At 43.5% G+C, this 21,421-nt stretch overlaps 1 protein-coding gene across 1 annotated transcript in view; it reads left to right on the top strand.

Moving 5' to 3' along the window:
• Positions 1-21,421, top strand: part of LOC119167811 (vacuolar protein sorting-associated protein 4B-like) — a 103,621-nt gene that overhangs the window by 72,713 nt on the left and 9,487 nt on the right. The window contains exon 6 of the mRNA XM_075882343.1: positions 19,390-19,619. Coding sequence (XP_075738458.1) covers positions 19,390-19,619 — 230 coding nt within the window. The remainder of the gene's footprint in view (positions 1-19,389; positions 19,620-21,421) is intronic.

Genomic DNA, 21,421 nt, shown 5'->3' with positions numbered 1-21,421 from the left:
CTAAAAAAACGCAGCCGCATATATTCGAGCGTACAACCTTCGGATTGCCAACTGAACACACTAACCACTGCACTATGGCAACCCATGGAAAGGCGACTGTTCAATGACTGGTCAACTTACGAATTGACTTCAACCAGTCTTGTTTGTCGCGTACTAGAGATGGATGGGATCTGCACCTGCAACTAATCATTGCACTTTTATTAAACACAAACAACTGCTGCCTGTAGCGATTGCCACTTCAATGTGGCACCAACGCTATGTTTTTGTTATATTAGAAAAAAAAACTAAGTGGACTTACTAGCAGCTACAGTTTATTGGTGGTTACTGTCAAGTTTATTATTCGTATCTCGCTCGTTCAAAAGGGCAGCATGTGCTCAGGCATAATGATGCCTCTAGGCTCATTTGATTGATGCGCCCACACAATTGATTGAGTATTGTGATGTTTCGCGCAACGACAGCGCAGTCGTGCTAGCGCACTGCTGTAGCTCTCTCGTTAGCAGCGACTACATAACGGCTTGCTTAAACGAATGCAGTGCACCGGAAATATTTTGCAATCATATTGGTTCAGTAAGCATACAAATTGACGAGTCTGTCTTCTCGCATAAGAGCCAGGAGAGTGTCGGCGGGAGCGACCGGCGGCTCTCGGTAAGGGGAGGCGCACATTTGATGGAAGTGCTGCAAGCGCGTCGCATAGATGATTGTCGCTTCTTGCGTGGACACCGTACAATATACGAAAGGCTTTACCGGAGGTTAAATGATGCCACGGCTGTACTGCGCTGCCATTCTTACTTGTCGAAGTTGTGTACTCTGAAACCCGGAAGCACCGATAACATTTGAACATGCTCGGTCGGTAGGCCTTTCCTTCGGTGGAAATCATTGTGGTAAAAGCAGGCGGGTGAAATGCAAACTCACTGGAGCTCGTCTCGACGTATGTCGAAGGTAAAAGTTTTGGCATATTAGCGTCACACGCACTTCGTTAACTTATAAGTACTGCTCAAGTAACTGAATGTGCAAATATTGCCATAGTTTCTATCGGAGCGATATCAAGTGGCCGCTGTATTCTGGTCTTACGTTGAAAGAGGCGATTGCGAACTGGAGCTCATTCAATTTTTGACAACCACGCGGCGATGTCAAACGTTTACTATTGCTGTTCGCAGCGACACCTATAGTCTTTTAAATATCACAACAAAGCATCATCAAGTACGTGCACGAAATGTTAAAATTCACGGCCGCATTCTACGCTCCACAAAACCTTAAGTGTTGTTGACGCTGCACAAGTAAAAAAAGCGTGCTAGAAAGCGTAATGAGTAGCTTCAATTTTTTCACCATAAATATATTTCTCTGCACATTCAAGGATAGAATACTACAAATGAGTGATATCAAGTACTGTCATGTGCTTTTTTATCATGCCACCATCATTTACCCAGCTTCCATCACGCCACTGTCAACCAGCTTCTTCTTCAAGCCTTCCACCAAACACGTATCGAATCTCCGCCATCAGCCGGCATTTTCCACTGTCACCACCATTGCTTCGCCACGACCACCACCATCTGCTACCATTTTTCTCACCCTCGCAGTCATCAGCCATAATGACCACTAAAGCTTCCACCATATTCAGTATTATTTCCACATTCACCAACCAAAGATTTGCAATAGGGCATGGAGAATAATAAGCCCTGTAATGCCTTCATTGTGAAAAAAACAAGAAAACAAAAAGACATGTAAATTATCTCAAGAGAATATTTAATGATAGGTTAACAGAAAAATTACAGCATATCAACGGAGTGAATCATGATGAGTGGGGTGAAGCGTCCGTTCGTCTATCCGTCTATGTCTCCTTCCGTCTGTGAATGCGTCCATGCGTGCGATCGCGTTCGAGAATGCAGATGGCGCTGGCCACACCGATGAGAAGCAAACCAAGGAAGCCGAGAGCCAACATCTTCAACGCGCCGACCGCTCTGCTTCGCTCATGCCCCACCAACGATCCGCCACGTACGGTGAATATTCAAGAGACTCAGAGAGGCACTCATACTCCGCGTACCGAAGTACAGCCCGCACAGCCGCCAATAGGACAGCAGTGGTACCGCGTCATCTAGAATATCCTAATTCAACTGCAGATCAATTTTAAGACCCACCTTTCTGCTCTCCTTGTCTAACTCCGTAATTATGAGTTGCAATACGTCCCCTGAGTTACTCAGCAATGCAGTTTCATCGGCGAAGCGCATATTACTAAAGTACTCTCCATTAACTCTTATCCCTAACTGTTCCCATTCAATGCTTCTGAAAGCCTCCTGTAAGCACGCGGTAAATAGCATTAGGGAGATTGTGTCCCCCTGCTTTACACCCTTCTTGATTGGTATTCTGTTGCTTTCTTTATGAAGCACTATGGTAGCAATTGATCACCTGTAGATTTCTTACTTGATCGACGCCCTTATTCCGCAGTGTCTGCATGACGGCTGATATTTCTACTGAATCAAACGCCTTCTCGTAATCTATAAAGGCTATGTATAGTGGTTGGTTATACTCTGAGCATTTCTCTATTACCTGATTGATAGTATGAATGTGGTGGATTGTTGAATAGCCTGTTCGAAATCCTGCTTGTTCCTTCGGTTGATTGAATTTTAATGTTTTCTTTACTCTGTTAGCAATTACCTTTGTAAATAGCTTATATACTACAGAGAGCATGCTGATCGGCCTGAAATTTTTCAAACCCTTGTCATCTCCTTTCTTATGTATTAAGATGATGATAGCGTTCTTCCAAGACTCCGGTACCCTTCCCGCCAGGAGACACCTCGTAAACAGGGTGGCTAGTTTTTCTAACACAATCTGTCCTCCATCTTTCAGCAGATCTGACGTTACGTGATCCTCACCAGCAGCTTTGCCTCTTTGCATGCTTTTGAAAGCTTTTCTTACTTCTTCAATCTGCAGAAAACGAAAGTAATGTACAACAACTTCGGAAAAGAGCAGCGCTTCGAAACAGGTAAAAGTGAACTTCAAGTTGTAAAAGATTATGTCTACTTAGGGCAGGTAATAACCGCGGAGTCGAACCACGAGATTGAAGTAACTAGAAGAATAAGAATGGGGTGGAGCACATTTGGCAAGCACTCTCATATTATGACAGGTAGATTGCCAATATCCCTCAGGAGGAAGGTATATAACAGCTCTACCTTGCCGGTACTTAGCTACGGAGCAGAAACCTGGAGACTTACTAAGAGAGTCCAGCTTAAATGGAGGAAGACGCAGCGAGCAATGGAAAGTAAAATAATAGGTGTAACCTTAAGAGACAAGAAGAGAGCAGAGTGGATTAGGGAACAAACGTGTGTTAAGGATATCATAGTTGAAATCAAGAAGAGGAAATGGACATGGGCCGGGCATGTAGCGCGTAGACAGGATAACCGCTGGTCATTAAGGGTAACTAACTGAATTCCCAGAGAAGCCAAGTGGGTTAGGGGGTTTGATTGATTTGTGGGGTTTAACGTCCCAAAACCGCCATTTGATTATGAGAGACGCCGCAGTGGAGGGCTCCGGAAATTTCGACCACCTGGGCGGGTTAGGGAGAGACAGAAGGTTAGGTGGCCAGATGATATTAGGAAGTTCGCGGGTATAAATTGGCAGCAGCAAGCACAGGACTGGGTTAACTGGCGGAACATGGGAGGGGCTTTTGTCCTGCAGTGGACGTAGTCAGGCTGATGATGATGATGATGACGAAGAGCTCAACTGCCGTTTGTACGTACTTCTACGAGGCAGTGCCGTCTATTATTCTGTTCGAGAGATACTGCCTTCTTTTCTTTCTCATCTCTACTTTTCTAGGTTACGCGCGACGAATGACAACGTTATACCGCTGTCACACGGGCACTTCTAATTGCGATAAGGGTGATCCGGATGGGTTTTCTTGATCGAGATGAGCTTTATCGCCATTGCTATTTTCCGTGGCCCAAGCTACTTCGGTTCGAGCTTGGATCAGATGTATTTCACCAGGTGGCACTTGTGTGTCGTAAATAATGTTGACAGAACTCAGCCTACCATATTTCAACAGAGCCTTTTATCAGCATTATGTTAATTGTGCAAGAACCACTTGAACATCAAAAATGTTGCGTGGCATTACAAAAGTATTTTCATAAGTCCGTACTTCGGTAGTTTTCTTTTCGCTACCTGTATTGCAGTGCTAGAATCTTAATCTTCACCTCTATTTGTGAAGGCTCGTTGCCGTCCAGTCACAGCGAAACGGCAATCTCGTTCTATATATGCCACAGTTTCCCTTCTGGCGCCTCCAGTCTCGCAGTTGCTCCTCCCAGCGGTTACTTACTCTAAAGGTCTCCTCATTTGACCACGAAATGCACGTACGATGTGACGTATTCAAAAATCTGGCGACACTCATAATCCATTTAATTCGACGTGCTGATTCGACGGTGCAAGGGTTGAACTGGTCGTCTGCTTATCGTCTGTTTCTCCCATACCTACATGTGCTCAATACGAGTCCTAAATTATGAATATTTGATACTTTTTTTAATTGAAAGTGTTTAACATTTCTTTTATAAATAGACATCTAGGTTTTTAAGTCTGGTTTTATAGAACTATGCTTGATTTTCGTTTCTTTTGCTTTCAACAAGTTCCGCCAGGGGGTTGCAGATGACACGACATCGCGATATCTCAGCCAGGTTAATGGTAGTATACAGGTGTTTCCTGAATCAATCGTAGTATGCAGGTGTTCTGGGGCCAGATTGCGATGCGCGGATTGCGATAGCGTTGATCCCAATTGGGCCTGATCCTGATTAAAAGTAACCGTGCAGCTGCACTGTATCGTGTTTAATCCAGATCGGCACTGATATTGAATAAAACTGCCTTTGTATCATCAGTATTAAATTAAAAAGAGCTTCGCCCCTAAAATAAGTCTGTGCTGGCTTGATAAATAAAGCCACTTTCATACGCTAATCAGGTAATTTCCGAAGTCTTTTCGCAAAAGGTACAAAATATTAAAAAACAAACAGCTTGCTCTTTACGTATTCGAACCTACTTCTTTGCGCTGCAGAGTGGTCACTTGAAATAAGAGGTCATTTACTTTCTTATTTTTAAAAAGAAAAACATAAGTAAATTATAGTAACGGGGAATTTGATGCCATCGGCATGCAGGGCAATAGGTCCGAGGCTGATTTACTGATTAGTAAACCCCTTAGTATTGTCGCAAAAGATGCAAAATTTTTAAAGGACCTATTGAATTCAAAAGGAAAGAACATTTAAAATTCTGGTGCCTCTCGACCAGTGAAAAAGAGTTAATTATGCAGTTCAGAGAAAAATAAGTGCACAATGTCACCTCAACTCCTTTGTCACCGCCCAACCTTCTCTTCGGCTTTTGACCCAAATGGCGTGCACATGGTGTCTCCAGAATAATCGTTTTGTTACGGTTGATAGATTCATGAAGATATTTAAATGATAACCAGCCTATACCTTTGTTAGCTTTAACAAGAAAGAAGAAAGAGATCTGTATTGGTTCGTGCGTGGTGCCCATTGTGTGGAAAGTTTACCTCACCAACTTTACCAATTGTTTCGGCAAAAACTGAAGCATTCACGCGTTTTAAAAGTATATAGATATGTCGATGATTTCAATGTATGTATCGCGGTCCCCATTAGGGTGAGGAATGTAGAAGCCACTGAGAGTGTTTTTAGCTGTTTCAAGCTGTGCTCGCACTCATAATGAGGCACGACGGAACTCTCTGACAACGGCACCTTTCAGTTTTTAGATTTCGCCTTGTTTTTTTATTTGCGACGACCTCATTGGCTAAGGTAATAAACCGTGGTCCAATAAACCATGGTCACAAATCATCGTCAGCCTTACGTCAAATATTTCTTATCGGCTGTAAGCCTTTATTGCGCTTGATGGCCAAATAACATGCCAGTATTTATGAACCAATCTGGTTGAAATATTTGATACCATTACCAATTTTGTGCTTTTATAAAGCATAGAGGGTACATACACTTGACGAAAACTCGAGGTGAGGCCAAGATGGTGACTGACTGGACTAGCTCGTTCAGCATACTTGAGGGTTAACAGCACGAAATAAAAAATACACAGTGGACATGAAAAAAAACAGAAAAGCCCTTGTCCCGTCTTTTTCTGTCTGCCGTGTATTTTTTTTTTTCGCACTGTTTAACCTCAAGTAAGGCCAAGTATGACTTGTGAATGCGGCCTTAAGAAGAGAGGAAGAAAGCTTGGCCAAATAAAATGAGGTCTGAATAATTGAAGTTCGAAAGAATATAGTAAAATACTTTGTGACCTATTCAGCATATCTATATACACACTTGTTCGGAATGCAGTCGGGACCAGCAGATTGCTGAATGCCAATGTGTAGAAGAATGTTTATTGGTCCTTCTTCGTTGATTAATGGTTGAGATACCGGAGGGTGATTGCAAGCGTCAGAAAAGGACGTACGGGCACCATCACATTCGATAAAAACAGAATAAAAAAGTAATTCAAACTTTCCGCACGTTGAAGGGAAAGTTTTTCATCTACAGGTTTATTTTGTTTCCCGGACGGGTTTACATACCTTAATAATTTGCTGGGTGACTTGTATTAAAACTTTTTCAAAGTTACATTAAAAAATCTTTACTTAGAATTCTCGGCAAGACTATTTGTATCAAGCCTCATAAAGTGAAGTCTTCTTCTGGACACTTCGACCATGAGAATGAACTTTTCTCTTCCTTCAAACCTTCGTATTACATTAATTATATCTCTCGTATCTAAGGCTTATTTCTTTTACACTTTTTAAAACGCTCACGGATAAATCGCCAAATGCATTTTATTGTTACATTTGGATAATAATCCCAGAAAAATTTAGAGCTCCTGTTTAATTCATAAATAGCAGGCAAGCTGTCAAATGACCTTTCAAGAACATTCAAAAGAATAACATCATCAGTGGCTTCAACGTTCGCATAAGCGATGCCCGATTTCTGCTGTGAACGGCACAACGACATGCTCGTGAACAGAATATTCTTCTTATGGTCTGGTAAACATTCTTCAATAAAGCAATGATTAACAAACAGAGTCAAAGCACTGGATAATAAATCAAATACTAAAAACCATGTTGCACATACTCTAGGAATATATTTTACAACCTGATGTAAATTGAAAGAGAATAGCAGATCGGCAAAAAATTCACCCAAAGCATCGTGTCAGTCGACGGCCACATGCGAATACCAATCAATAGCCAGAAAAATAAAATAACCTAGTACGAAGTCATTGTCTTTTTCTATAGTGACTGCATATGAATCTTCTTACTTGTCCAATGTACTAAACAGGGGAATTCGGAGGTTTCTACCCCTCGGCGAGAATATATTTAGTTTGCTTTTAATGCATACGGCCTCAATACCATCTGCTGCGTCGCGACAGCTATAAATAATGTCTTCCTTGACTAGGAGAGCAACCCTTCCTACTCTTCCACCACGATCCCTCCAAACGATTGAGTAACTGGGTGTAGCAATTTCTGTATCTAGTATATCTTCGTGCAACCACGTTTTTGTGATTACAATATAATAAAGTTTGTGATCAACGACCGAAGTTTCATGCATATGTGATTTATTTGACACACTTTGGGTATTCAAGTTGATTATTTTAAACTTATCTCTCCAACCCAGTGCCTCTACTTATCACGTGTTACAGCATCAATACCAAGCTTGCATCTTTCAGCACGCGCTTCATTCCAGCAGTAAAGAGTGTTGTTTGCCTTCAAATTGCCAAAAGCAAGTCTTGTTTTCTGCCTTTTTTTCTTCAATTGCAGAGTCCCAATGTTTTTCTTTATTATTGCCTGTACTCCATTAGAGAAGTCTTCGATGATATCCGTATTCTTCAGTCACAAGCACCTCTGCAAGACTTACGTTTTATCCTTATAGTCTGCTAGTCTAAAGATGAAGGGCCAGTTTTACGAGAATTTTTTTACCTAACCTATGAATTATCTCAATAGACGTTATGTTTACCTTCAGGGTAGAGCCAAAGATTTCATCACTTACTTTTACTTATAGAGTTTCTTCCTTTTCAATCTCATCTTCTGCTACTATCCTTATGATAAGGTTGATCCTTCTCGAACAATTTCCCGAATTGTCTACCTGATTGAGCAGACTAGATGACTTGTCACAACATTCAGCCACAATTCTTTCATGAGCTGTGAGCCTGATGCGAGTCTCATCTAAGCTTTGCACCTTACTCTCAATAACAAGAAGCTGACTTCGCATGTCTAGGATTCTAGATTCAAACGGATCTTGCTTTTCTTGAACCGCTGTAAGTGTACACGAATTTCGCTTTTGATATTGGAAAAATTCTTTGCATACAGCGTTCGTTATAGGCCCTGGATTCAGCTCGACATCACCAGAAAGACTTAACACAGACACACAATAAAAACAGTCTCATATACAGTCAACTAAAACTTGTGGACACGGCAGCACTATAAGAGCAATGAAATCGCTATAGAAGCTATTCTTTTGGTCCTTAACCTGCGTCAATAGCGGTATGTCAGGTTACATTGTCATGGCGATGCCACCGTGTCTACCGAAGCAGGTAGGTGATGGTCCCGCATTTCAAGCATACAGGCGGACCCGTGTGGGCATGCGTGGTGACGTCGTCGGGCTCTCAGGTGCAGTTCGAAATGATCGTCGATGTGACAAAGCTGCTGATTACAGACGTCCTCAGTAAGCCGGAAGGGATCAACGCCCACACAAAAGGATGGTGGCAGGCCGGCGTCATTGCGAAGCTCGGCGCATCCGCTTTAAAAAGATTCCGCAGCGCCTTCGGTTATGGAGCGTAAGCACGCGCAAAGGACCTGTATGAACAGTGGTACGTCAGGCGAGATTTTCATGGCGATGCCACTGTGTCCACTCAGGAAAGGGGAAAGGCACTCGAAGTTCGTCGCACAGGGAGGGGGGTACGCACAATACGCTAGGAGACAGCACCGCACAACCGCGATGGTGAGACGACCTCATTGGCGGGCGTCGCTGCCGGGAAGGCTGTGGTGTGCAGGAAATTAAGAATAGAAAGGCCGTTAGAATGCCAGAAACGTCCCTGAAGATGGTAGATAGTTCACTGGCACTCGGTTTCTTTTAAGGTGCATTCCGATGACTCCAGCAACGCCAAGGGTTCAGTCTTTCTAGGCAGCCCAGGCAGCAAAAGAGCCCTATCCAGGTACGTGGTTCGTCGTGCGAGCCCAAATAGCTTGAGGTGAGCCGACAGACCTAAAAAATTCGCTGTGCTGTCGCTGACTCTAGAACTCTCAGGAAGTGCTGCAAAATCAGAATTCTTCCATGCTCCATGTGGTGCAAAAACAAGGGGGCTGATCACAACAGTAGACAAGGGGGCCGCGGAAAGAAGGAGCGTTTCAAATGGTAACGCTGATGTCGGCAAAATAGCAAAGACAACGGCGAATAACTAGCAGTGTCATGCTGTGAGGAGTTGTACGCTAAGGTGGCAAAGGGAAGTGCTTTGTCCCAGCCACAGTTATCTGGTGAAATGTTGGAACGTACATTGACATCTTCTGCACCAGCGTTTGGTTCAGACACTCTGTTAATCCATTCATCTCTGGATGGTAAGCGATGGCAAGCTGGGCTCAGTGGAGCAGGCTCGGAGGATGTCATCCACAACAAGCGAAAAAAAATGCCTCGCTCGTTCAGTAGGCAGCTGCTGCGGGGTGTCGTATAAACAATGACGTCATACAAGAGAAAGTCAGTGACGTGAGTGGAACCGCTTGTTGGCAGGGCTAAAGTAATGGCACACCGTGTTAGCCTGTGACCCCAGCAACCAGGGGCGGCCGTAGAAAACAGACCCAACAGGTCAAGAACAACACGGGAGAATGCTTCTGTAGGTATGTCGATGTGCTATAGGAGGCCAGACGGTAGCACAAAGGAGCGTTTGCGGCGTTGGCAGCATTCACAAGCAGTGACGTAGCGAGCCACAGAATGATACAGGCTGGGCCAGAAAAAGCGATGTCGCACACAGTCGTAGGTATCATAGACGCCTAGGTGACCGGCTGTAGGTACTTCATGGAGTCGTTCGAGAACGATGGTACGTATATGGTTAAGAAGCCCGAGTATTGATTTCGTGCCACCGGCGCTTAAGCTGTGACGGTACAGAAGGCTGTCGTGCAATTCGAACAGGCGAACGAAAGGGTCAAGTGAAGCAGAAGTTAGACGCTCGATGATGAAGAGTAAGGATGAGTCGCATTGTTGCTCACTGGAGATATCACCCAAAGCGTAAATGAATAGCACGCAGCACGTAAATGAATAGCACACAGCCCTTGAACGGCAGGGATTCTCCCATCAGGGACTCGGAGTGTGAGGGAAGCGGCGGGCGTGAATACTTGAAGTAGGGGTTGGCGAAGGTTTGTGCTCATTACAGAAATGTGCGCTCCAGTTTCAATAAGGGTAACAATATTCACACTATCAACGTCAAACTCTCACAAACTGCGTCTCACCAAAAGCTTGAAAAAAGGATTCTGTGAGGAAGTCGATAATGCAGTGACACCTCCGGGTGCTGCACCGTTTAGTATTTTGGGTAGGCAGGAGCAGGGTTAAACGCGGAGGACTGCCGGTGGATTTTCGGCAAGCGAGACGACTGACGACGACCTTGAAGCGATCGTGGCTGATGGCCACGGGGCGACGGGAAGTGACTGATGAACCTTGCGTATACGTTGGGGGAAGAGAACTGCACTATAAAACACCTGCACTCCTTTATAATGGCGCCAATGGTTGAGTAAATCTTAGCATATTAGGAAAATGAAGGCATTGTCAGCAATCCCTTTAAGAATGTGCCCAACTTCACTGGCCTCCGGCATCTCGACATTGGCTTTCCGACACAATGATATCACATCTTCGATGTACGAGATGTACGATTCTGTGGGCGCTTGTACTCGAGACGCGATCATTTTATTTGCGGCCATCTTTTTTCCAATTGGCTTTCCAAACGAATCCAACATTTTCTGCCTGCACGTTTCCCAACTCCCAAGTTCAGCTTCATGGTTTTCATACCGAACTTTGTGGGTCCCTAAGGTAGAACATAAGGTTAGCCAGCATCGGAGTGGTGCCAGCCAATTAACGTCATCTGAATCGCCGGAATCTCTAAAAGTGACAAGATCCCACTGGGTTTCGAGCACCAAAGTTCTATTCGCAGAAACTGATGTAGTCACTGCATCTTCTGCGGCGCAGAAACACCGGAGCAGATGCAGACGCCTTATTTTCTGTCATCGTTGCAGAGTGACCCCTCAAACGACTACCGCTGCGAAGTTCCCTTGCGAGGCGGTGTACTCTGCACTTCCGAGGCGAAATATAAGTTACGGGGCGAGATATAGTTTTAATTTTAACAGCCGCAAAGTGAGACCTCGCGCAAGCGCTTAACCCATAGTCGTCTTTATCTTCTTCGGAGAGTGCCACGATTGCTCGTGTCGATGATACACCGTAACAACATGGCTGATAGCGTTCCGTACGAGCACTCCATAACAGTCTTAGCCTGTTTGCTTTCTCGCAAAGTTCTACTTTCTCTTTCTCGTTCCTTTGGTCTTCGTGACACAAGTGCGACACTGTTCTCGCAGGCAAGCCGAATTGGTCATGAGCTCCAGTTGCATAATTACTGTAGTGTCTTCAGATCACCTGCAACCCAGAGAAGACAAAGAGAGGGTCAAGTTGCAGCAGCAGCAGTCATTGCAGCAGCAGCAGTCATGGCGGAATGTGCACGCTCTGAATCGCCTCACTCTGTATTTCCAGGCGCCCGAAGTTCCTTGCTTGGCAGGCACTACTGCTGAGTATCGCCCTGGTACCCCTCGCAACATCGCTCCGTCACGCCCGCGTGTCGCCAGCTACAGTGTTCAAGGGATACGCAAGCAGCGGTTGCGCATCCTGCTCTGAACATCCAAAACGGGGCTATAAGGACCACTCTGGACTGCCTGGAATCTATTGCAGCAGCAGCAGTCACGGCGGAATGTGCACGCTCTGAATCGCCTCACTTTGTATTTCCAGGCGCCCCAAGTTCCTTGCTTGGCAGGCACTACTGCTGAGTATCGCCCTGGTACCCCTCGCAACATCGCTCCGTCACGCCCGCGTGTCGCCAGCTACAGTGTTCAAAAGATACGCAAGCAGCGGTTGCGCATCCTGCTTTGCACATCCAAAACGGGGCTATAAGGACCACTCTTGACTGCCTGGAATCCACTGCAGCAGCAGCAGTCACGGCGGAATGTGCACGCTCTGAATCGCCTCACTCTTTATTTTCAGGTTGGTGTGGAATTTAAAGTAACTATTCTGTGCTGTAAAAATTACCGTGACTGCTTCTCAACGCGGCTTTTGACCTGTATACAATGCCTACCTGTGCTGAACTTGCTAAAAAAATTGAAGCGCTTGAATCTGCGTTTAAAGAGCAATTAGAAACTGCAGTTAAAGAGTTCAAGGCGGAGGGTAGCAAAACACTGGATGACAAAGGCCTTGAAGAGCATGCAAAACTATGCGAGAGCGTTAAGTTCCTCAGTGCTCAGTACGATAACATGTGTGTGAAGCAGAATGCGCTCATTGCAGAAAATAAAGCGCTAAGGGCCCATAACGAGTCTCTTGAAACCCGTTTGGCTGAACTTGAGCAATATTCTCGACAAAACAATATAGAAATTAAAGGTGTACCGACGACTAAAGGCGAGGACTGTACTGCCATTCTAAAACGCATGGGCGATGCAATCGGATGTACTGTAACACCTACTGACATAGACACAGTGCATCGTGTTCCCACGAAATCAGCAGTGAACAACATCATTGCTCGGTTTTGCAGTCGTGACGAAAAAAATGACTTCATCCGCAAAGCTCGCAAGGCTTGGCTTCGCACCGGCAGCATTGGCTTTTCGGAATCTTCTGACCAGGCTATTTATACGAATGACCACCTTACTGATGAGAATAAGAAGCTATTTGCTAGGGCACTGGCTCTCCAGAAAGAGCACCAGTGGAAATTTCTCTGGACAGAGAACTGTCGCATCCTGGCACGCAAGTCTGAAGATACTAGGGTGTTTCGAATAAATACCGCCTCTGACCTTTCGATTTTCATTAAAACGACGCCTTACATATTCTGTATCGACCACTAAGTTTTTCTTTTTTTTATGTCTTCGATTACCGTTAGCAACCTCAAACATTCGCTTACGTTACAGAAATATTCGCTAATTCATTTTAATGCTCGCAGCATCCGAAAGAACTATGACGCGATTACCACTTTTCTTTCTCTACTGCACCACCAGTTTTCGTTTATCTGCCTTTCGGAAACGTGGTTGTGCGACGCAGACCGTAACATGTATTCTTTTCCACAGTATCAGGCAGAGTGTTGTCACCGATCTTATGACGCGCATGGTGGGGCTGCAATTTTTGTTTCCAGTGGGGTTTCGTACACGCGCAGGTTTGATCTGTCTTTCACCGTACCACTGTGCGAATCTGTGTAGATCGAATGTGGCAAGTCACCCCTAAACAACGGAAAAAATTAATCATTGGCAGTGTGTATCGCTCTCCTTCATCTCCTGTTCTAGAATTTCTGTCAAATCTTGATAGATTACTTCACAAGCTATCTTTTGAGAATAAGCAAGTTGTACTGGTAGGGGACATCAACATAAACTTATTAGATATGGAATCCAGTGTCTACTCGGCTTACACGAACTGCTTCAGTGGCTTCGGCTACGAATCACTTATCACTGCTCCAACAATATGTGGCCAACAGGGTTCCCAATCTCTTTTAGATCATGTCTTATGCAATTTTTCTCCCGCCCCCGAGGCTGGCGTGGTTGACACATACATTACAGATCACTTCCCCGTTTACATAACATTTAATGCTAGGCGCTCCAGTGTCGATAGCTGTTCTTACACATCTGTGCTGTATCATGACAAGTTTATTGATGCTATAGCTACAACTGACTGGTCACTTATTAAGTCCGATATTCTTGATAATTCCTGCTCCGACGTAGAGGCTACGCTACAGAAATTCTGCGCTTTATTTTTAAAGGCCGTAACATCTAGTACATCAACTGTTAAATGCAAAAAACGGTATAAATTTCCCCACAAACCGTGGATGACAAACGGCTTATTGACAAGTATTCGTAAAAAAGATAACCTTTACAAAAAAACAAAAAGACAGCCTTTTAATACTTCGCTTGCCCGCCGATACAGAAAATATCGCAAAAATTTGAAAATTTTACTCCGAGAAGCAAAAGAGCGTTATTATGAAAATGAGTTGATCAAACATCAGGGCGACCCTAAAAAACAATGGAACCTTTTGAACAACTTTCTAAACGAATCATCTGGAAACTCACCTATATCTGAAATAATATATAATAATATTTCTTTGCAACAGCCAACTTCTATTGCAAATGCTTTCAGCGATTTTTTTTCTAGCATTCCTACTACACAATCAGTCATATCAAAATGTTCCGTTTCTCGGGTCGCTTCTTCATTTTTTCTTTTGCCCGTAACCGCTGATGAAGTATGCTCAGTTCTCTTGAATCTAAAAAATAAATGCGCAGGTCTTGACAATATTTTTGCGTATCACTTAAAACTGGTTGCGCGTAATATTTCTGGGATACTTAGTGATATCATTAATCTAATGTTTCAGCAAGGCGTATTTCCTAAACTTTTAAAGAAATCTAAAATAGTTCCGGTATTCAAGAAGGGTGACAAAATAACAGTTTCTAATTATCGTCCCATATCAATTCTTTCTTCCCTCAGCAAAGTTATTGAAAAACTGTTCGTTGGTCGTTTAAGTAATTACCTAAGCAAGTTTAATATACTTCATCCGTGTCAATTTGGCTTTCGTTCAGGCAGTTCGACAAGCTTAGCACTAGTTTCATTAATAGATTACTTTAAAAAATCGATTGACTCTGGTAAATTTGTTGGATCTGTCTTCCTAGATTTCACCAAGGCCTTTGACACCATTAATCATGCCACCCTGTTTAACAAATCGGAGGCCTATGGGGTAACTGGAGCTCCATTAACCTTCCTGAAAAATTATCTGCACAATAGAGAATGCTCGGTGTACGTATCAGGCGCTTCTTCTGAAACTAAGCTAATCAATCAAGGCGTGCCCCAGGGGTCTATTTTGGGTTCTTTATTATTTATTATTTATAATAATGATCTTGTCGATGCAATTAAATCAACTCACTGCGTGTTATACGCAGACGACACGACTATAACTGCAGCTGAGGACTCTCTAACTGCTCTTACTTTACACTTGAATAACACACTTCTAGATATTACAAAATGGTGCTACAAGAACCAACTTATTATTAACCCAGCCAAAACCAAGTTTTTGATATTTAGGTCCGCTCAAAGGCCATTGCCTTTTCATCAACCCTTAACCCTAGGTCCTCACTCTATACTCACCTGTGATACTGTAATTTTTCTTGGTGTACATCTTGACTGCCATTTAAAGTTTAATCTCCACACTGATCACCTCAGAAAGAAAACTGCATTCAGAATTCGGGCTATAATAAAATTTCGTGAAGTTTTTCATATAAACGTACTTATGTCTCTGTATTTCGCCTTCATTCATTCCCATATCATGTATGGTATCGCTGCTTGGGGAAACACGTATGACTGTCATCCATCACCCATTCAGAACATACAAAATCAGGCGATCCGCATTATCACTAATAGCTCACGATACTCCAGTGCAGGCCATCTACTCCAAGACAACAAAATCATACCTGTTCGTAAGTTATTTTTTTATAGCATAGCCGTTCTTCTGTTTCAATTGCGCAATGCACTGCTACCGTTTGAGTTCATTGATTCAGTTTTCTTACAAAACAACAATGTAACCAGATTTGCAATGAACCTTAACTTTTTGCTACCCGCGTCACGCACAAATTATGGAAAAATGACCTCTGCCTTTGCGGCCATTACTTTTTGGAATAACATGCCTCTTTCTGTTAAAACGATGCCCACATTGTCATCCTTCAAAAAGTCGCTTAAAAGTTTTCTGTTAAATTATTAGCTGCCTGTATATGGGCTTTTTGGGGGCTTTGCGTTTTTGGTTATGCCATTTAGATCATTGCATTTTGATTGACAATGTCCGCCACTGAACGAGATGTTTTTTTTTGTTCTTTCTTTTTTCTTTCCTTATTTGCCTTGCTTTTCGTTGCCTGATGTGTTACTTAGCCTATAATAATTACTCATCCCTCTATATTGTATAATTGATTTCCATTCACTCGTTGCTTGTTAACTTGATCTGATTTATTGATTTTTATAATGCATCGAGGGTCCCGTTACAGTTTTTAACTTTGGGACCCTCGTCTGTATATTAATATTACTGTACTACTTTTTTGAAATGAATAATAAACTGAAACTGAAACTGAACTGAAGTCCTAGGACATCATTTTTGGCACAACTGTTTCACGTTGCTTTATAGGGCTGCTGTTCAGTCTGAACTGGTATGACTACTTCTTCTTTGGCAACACTGCTGTGAGTTTTAGTGGGTAGGCCATGTTGCTAATTGACAGCAAAACTTGTTATTGGGATAGCATTATCGCCGTTGACATTCATGAAAATTCTCTCGCCTTACGAATAGTTCGTTTTCTTTATACAACGTCAGTGAAATTTTAATGGGCGCATGAAACTATCTTTCCTCTAATACCACTAATTGGAGTTGAAGGCATGATATACTACTTGAGTTGTTTCAGTCACACTTATCCCAAGTCTCAGAGTCAATTTCAAGGTTCTCAATAGGTACGACGTCGTAAAGTTGGAAGTCAAATTTTTTCTATTGTTGTCTCATCAATGCAAGATATGATCAACTATCCTTGAGCTTGCCGTTTCGCGTTACTGTTTCCTTTCTTTCTTCTGCTGTCTTCTGACTTTATTTTAAGGCTACATCCAATGCTGTGTACAAATAACTTGTGGTATGTTGAAGTCGCTTCAGGTCGTCATCAATCGTTTTGTCGGTCTCATTAGCGCTCCTCAGTACTTCTGTCTCATTCGTCAAAGTGAAGAATGTGGACGCGACGCAATTTGATCCAAATTTGGGGCCTTCACGACTACTCTCACTAAAAGTCTTCACCGTTTTTACATTAGCACTTTGGAATTGACTATCGTCGTGCAAACATGGCGGGTCTAGTAATGAATAGTCGGCTTCGAAGGCTAGGCCTGCAGGACGGGCGTCATCGTAGCCAAATTTCATTGTCCTGGCCTCGCGAGCCGCCTAGCTGTAGCCGAAACTAAAATTATTTGGATATGCAGACATGCCGTAAGATGCACCGAGGGCTGGGCTGACAGGATGCGGCTGTCCTTTCTGCATGGGCACCCTCGCTTTGTGAACCTCGCGCCGTCGTCTTGAAGGGCAAGGGCAGACCAGAGCCATAGTATTCCCCATGAGCTCCCGCCTCGTGAACTTCCAGGTGACGAAAGCTGTCCCATAAATGACGGCGAGTCATGGATTTCCATGACTCGCCGTTCTCGCCCTCAGTTTCAGCGGGAGACGTAGTATTCCTGGGTTTCGGCAAAAACACAAACGGACGGCATGCCTGCCTTTTCCCCCCACGTTTTACTCCACACTGAATCCTGATGATTATAGTAGGCGCGTGGTGCAAGGCAGCTTTTCTCTTCCATTTACTACCACTCGCGGTGAAAAATACGCAAACAGTGGTTTTGTCTACCCGAAGATTCGACATGCGGACTTATCTTCTTTAAGGCTAGAACAGAATCAATCTTTTTAGTGCTAGTGTGCCTACGGTTTGCGCCCTCTCCTATATCCTCATAAAGGAGGGGGAGGGGAAACATTAGATATGGTGTGTCAGAAAGTGGAAGAGAGGGTACTGGTATGATAATAAGAATATTTTCATATTGCCGTAAACAGTACATTGACGAAACAGAGTGTTAGTGTTAGAATTAATGGTCATTGGGCGGACATAGCAACTAAATCACCGAAAGAAGTGGCACACCATTTTAATGTAGCAGGACACAACTTCAACGATCTCAACCTCCACACACTTTAAACTTTCGGTCCGCACTAGAACGAAGATATATACAGTCATACCTTATCACAAGGTCACTACACTCCAGCCACTAGGTATAAACGCTTCTAAAGGGGCTCTGGAGTCTGTTCGGTATGGTGCATACAAGTAAAATTATTGCGAGTTATGCCACCCATCTAAGAATTTCTGACCTCTCATCGTTAACTTCCGACAACCTGTTCAACAACCGGTACTCAGCGGCATGTACACATCCTTAGCTGTCCAAGCCTTCCCCTTCTTTTTAGGGGCGAAGCTCCTAAAGGCGTGGGTCTGTCCATACCTTGTATGTATGTATGTATGTATGTATGTATGTATGTATGTATGTATGTATGTATGTATGTATGTATGTATGTATGTATGTATGTATGTATGTATGTATGTATGTATGTATGTATGTATGTATGTATGTATGTATGCATGTGTGCATGTGTGTATGTATGCATGTGTGCATGTGTGTATGTATGCATGTGTGTATGTGTGTATGTGTGTATGTATGTATGTATGTATGTATGTATGTATGTATGTATGTATGTATGTACGTACGTACGTATGTACGTATGTATGTACGTATGTACGTATGTATGTACGCACGTATGTACGCACGTATGTATGTATGTATGTTTGTATGTATGTATGTACGTGACTGCCTGCCTACAGTTCCACCTTTTTCAACTACCCACCATTTCGTCCATGCGAACATCCCTATCACTAATGCACCTCTTCACTAACCATAATGCCGTTATAATGAAGAGGGAAGGAAACGACGTAGAGCTACCACTTACGATTAATAAAAATTCCTGTATAAATATATACAGTGTTTGTCACGTCTTTGATGAGGTAGTGGGCAATATTCGTGGATGGTTCACGGTTTAGCAATGAAACCATCCAGCGCTTTTCGCCCCTCATTATCATTCACCTCGTGAATATGATCTGATTTTTCTTTTGTTCATGAAATACCTGTTCTTTTTTGGTCACAGCACCCTCATTTCCCTCCCTCTCTTATTCCCGTGTATACAATGCTGCTCGCCGCCACATTTGTTCAAATGAAGGAGAAGGTACGAAGTGTAGGCACGCTAGCGCTAAAGAAATCAGTTCTTTTCAAGCCTTGAAGAAGACAAGTCCGCTTGTCGAAATGTCGGCTGAACACAGTCCCTGTTTACCAATTTTTCGAATACTAATAATTGCAGCCCTTGCACTATACTGCGTATTATTACGAAGATGGGCGGTTTTTATAGTTTTTATCAGCAGTGGGAAGAGAATTATGATGACTACGTGATAACTGTTGGACGTGTAAACAAACGTGGGAATTGGTTGTCTGCAAGTCTGCGACTTCCACCTGACAAGCAAAGCAGGTCTGACGTGACACGAGTACGCGTATTCCCGTTTTTCACGAATTGATGCAGGAGCGCCTGCGGGCTCTAAAGTGCGCGTGGCTCGAGCGCGTGTCCCGGCTGCCGACCAAGGTGGGCCCCGTGCTCGTGATGGGCGTCATCAACAACCCGTGGCTCCTGGACGACGATGTGCGGTCGCAGTTCGAACGCATCTTGTTTTCGCCGTTGCCGCAAGAGGCCGACAGGCTGCGCCTGCTCAAGCAGCTTGTGCGTAGTCCTGCCCTCACCGACGAGGACTACAGGTACGTCATCCGATTTCGTGGTCCTTGCAAGCGAACCTTGTATTGACCCAATTGCCAAACTGGTTGTGTTTCATTGATTATTATGTTAGGTTTAACGTTCAAGAGCCACCATATGATTATAAGATTTCGAGCACCTGGGGTTCTTTAACATGCACCCGAGTCTGAGCATGTATACGAACGAACAGCATTTTCGCCTCCATCGAAAATGCAGCAGCCGAAGTTCGAGTTGGATGCCGCGACCTGCGTTGTGTGGGTTATGGAGATCCCGCGACCGGTCATTGGGGTGCTCGGAAAAACACGCCACCAGGGCAAAAAACTCGTGACGTGCTCACCGAAAATCACCTTCATTCAAAGTAGGCGCGGATCAAAAGGAGATGAAAAAATTACTTTCTTCGGGATAAAAACAAGAGTCGGGACTCGACATTGAAATTGAGCGCCTTGACTCCACGACGCTGAGCTCGCCCATTAGGAGCTGAAGTGAAGCATGCCCAGGCATGCTGCAGATGATGCAATAAATAATCGAGAAATTATACCCTTGGTGCTTCATTGGAATATATCATGTTTTGAATAAAAAGCGATGTTATAATTGTACAACGTGCAAGGTCAATATTATGATCGCATATTTAAAAAAAATGACAAACTGAATTATGAGACCACGTTTTCAGGAACGTGTGATGGTCCTTTTATTGGGCTCTTCTAGCGGCTGACGAACATTTTACTTACGTAAAAGACGCCAAGGCGATTTTGCCCTAAAACAGCCACTACATATCTCAAAACCGACCGCTTGAATTACGATAGAGCATGTCGCAAAAAAAGAAGGGAACAAAAAAGGAAGAGAAGGAACAAAGCCAAAGCAAGAAACAAGCTTTCTCCGACACCAGAAAGCCTTTCTATTTGTTTTTTTTCAGCATGGTTTATAACTAACAGCAATTCTTAAATTCGTATCGGTATCGCTGTGGCCACAACATATGGATTAACATCAATGTTTGCAAGCCATCGTAAGGCACTAGGAAACAAGAATACAAGTTAGTAAACACACTTCTGGAATATAAGTAAGCAACACACACAACGTCATGCGAAAGGTATACAAAGCTGTGCTAATCAGCTTAGAAATCTTTAATTCGCACCCAACTTGAATACGCGTCGCCTATCTGGAGCCTTCATCAAGCGTACTTAACCGACGCACTAGAATGACTCCAGAATAGAGCAGCTAGATTCATTCATTCCTCGTATTCATATAACGTGAGTGTTTCATCTCTTAAACAAAATATATTCAATCACAGCCTAAAATTCATCGCCAAATTGTCAGCCTCATTTTGTTCCACAAGCTCTATCACAGTCAACTCGGCCACCCACCCTATATCTTGCCTCCTGTCCGCACATCTCACGGCACCACTCATTCCTTTCATGTCTTCAGGCCACGCGCCCGTACCACGACATTTTCCGCCTCCTTCTTTTTTTGTGCAGCTTCCGACTGGAATGGCCTTTCCACTGATCTCGCCACCATAATGTGCCACTCAAAATTTACACAAAATATCACTCGTTTCTCTTCAATTAGAGTACATTACATTGTTCCTTTTTGTGCCACTGGTTCTCGCTTTGTCTTCTTTTTTTGCAAGGTTTTACACCTGTTATTATGGATACTCATCCTGCACATGTATTATTTTATTTCTGTATTGGTTACCCCTGTTCATACTTGTACCCATCCTGCATATGTATTACAATTGTTATATGTTTCTCACCCCTTATGTAACACCCCCTCTAAGGGGTCTTTAAGGTAATAAAGTGAAGTGAAGTGAAGT

Source organism: Rhipicephalus microplus, unplaced genomic scaffold (assembly GCF_043290135.1).
Source record: "Rhipicephalus microplus isolate Deutch F79 unplaced genomic scaffold, USDA_Rmic scaffold_12, whole genome shotgun sequence".
Taxonomy (NCBI): Eukaryota; Metazoa; Arthropoda; class Arachnida; order Ixodida; family Ixodidae; genus Rhipicephalus; species Rhipicephalus microplus.
The sequence above is the reverse complement of the archived record's forward strand: the minus strand, read 5'-3'. Positions and strand labels throughout refer to the sequence as shown.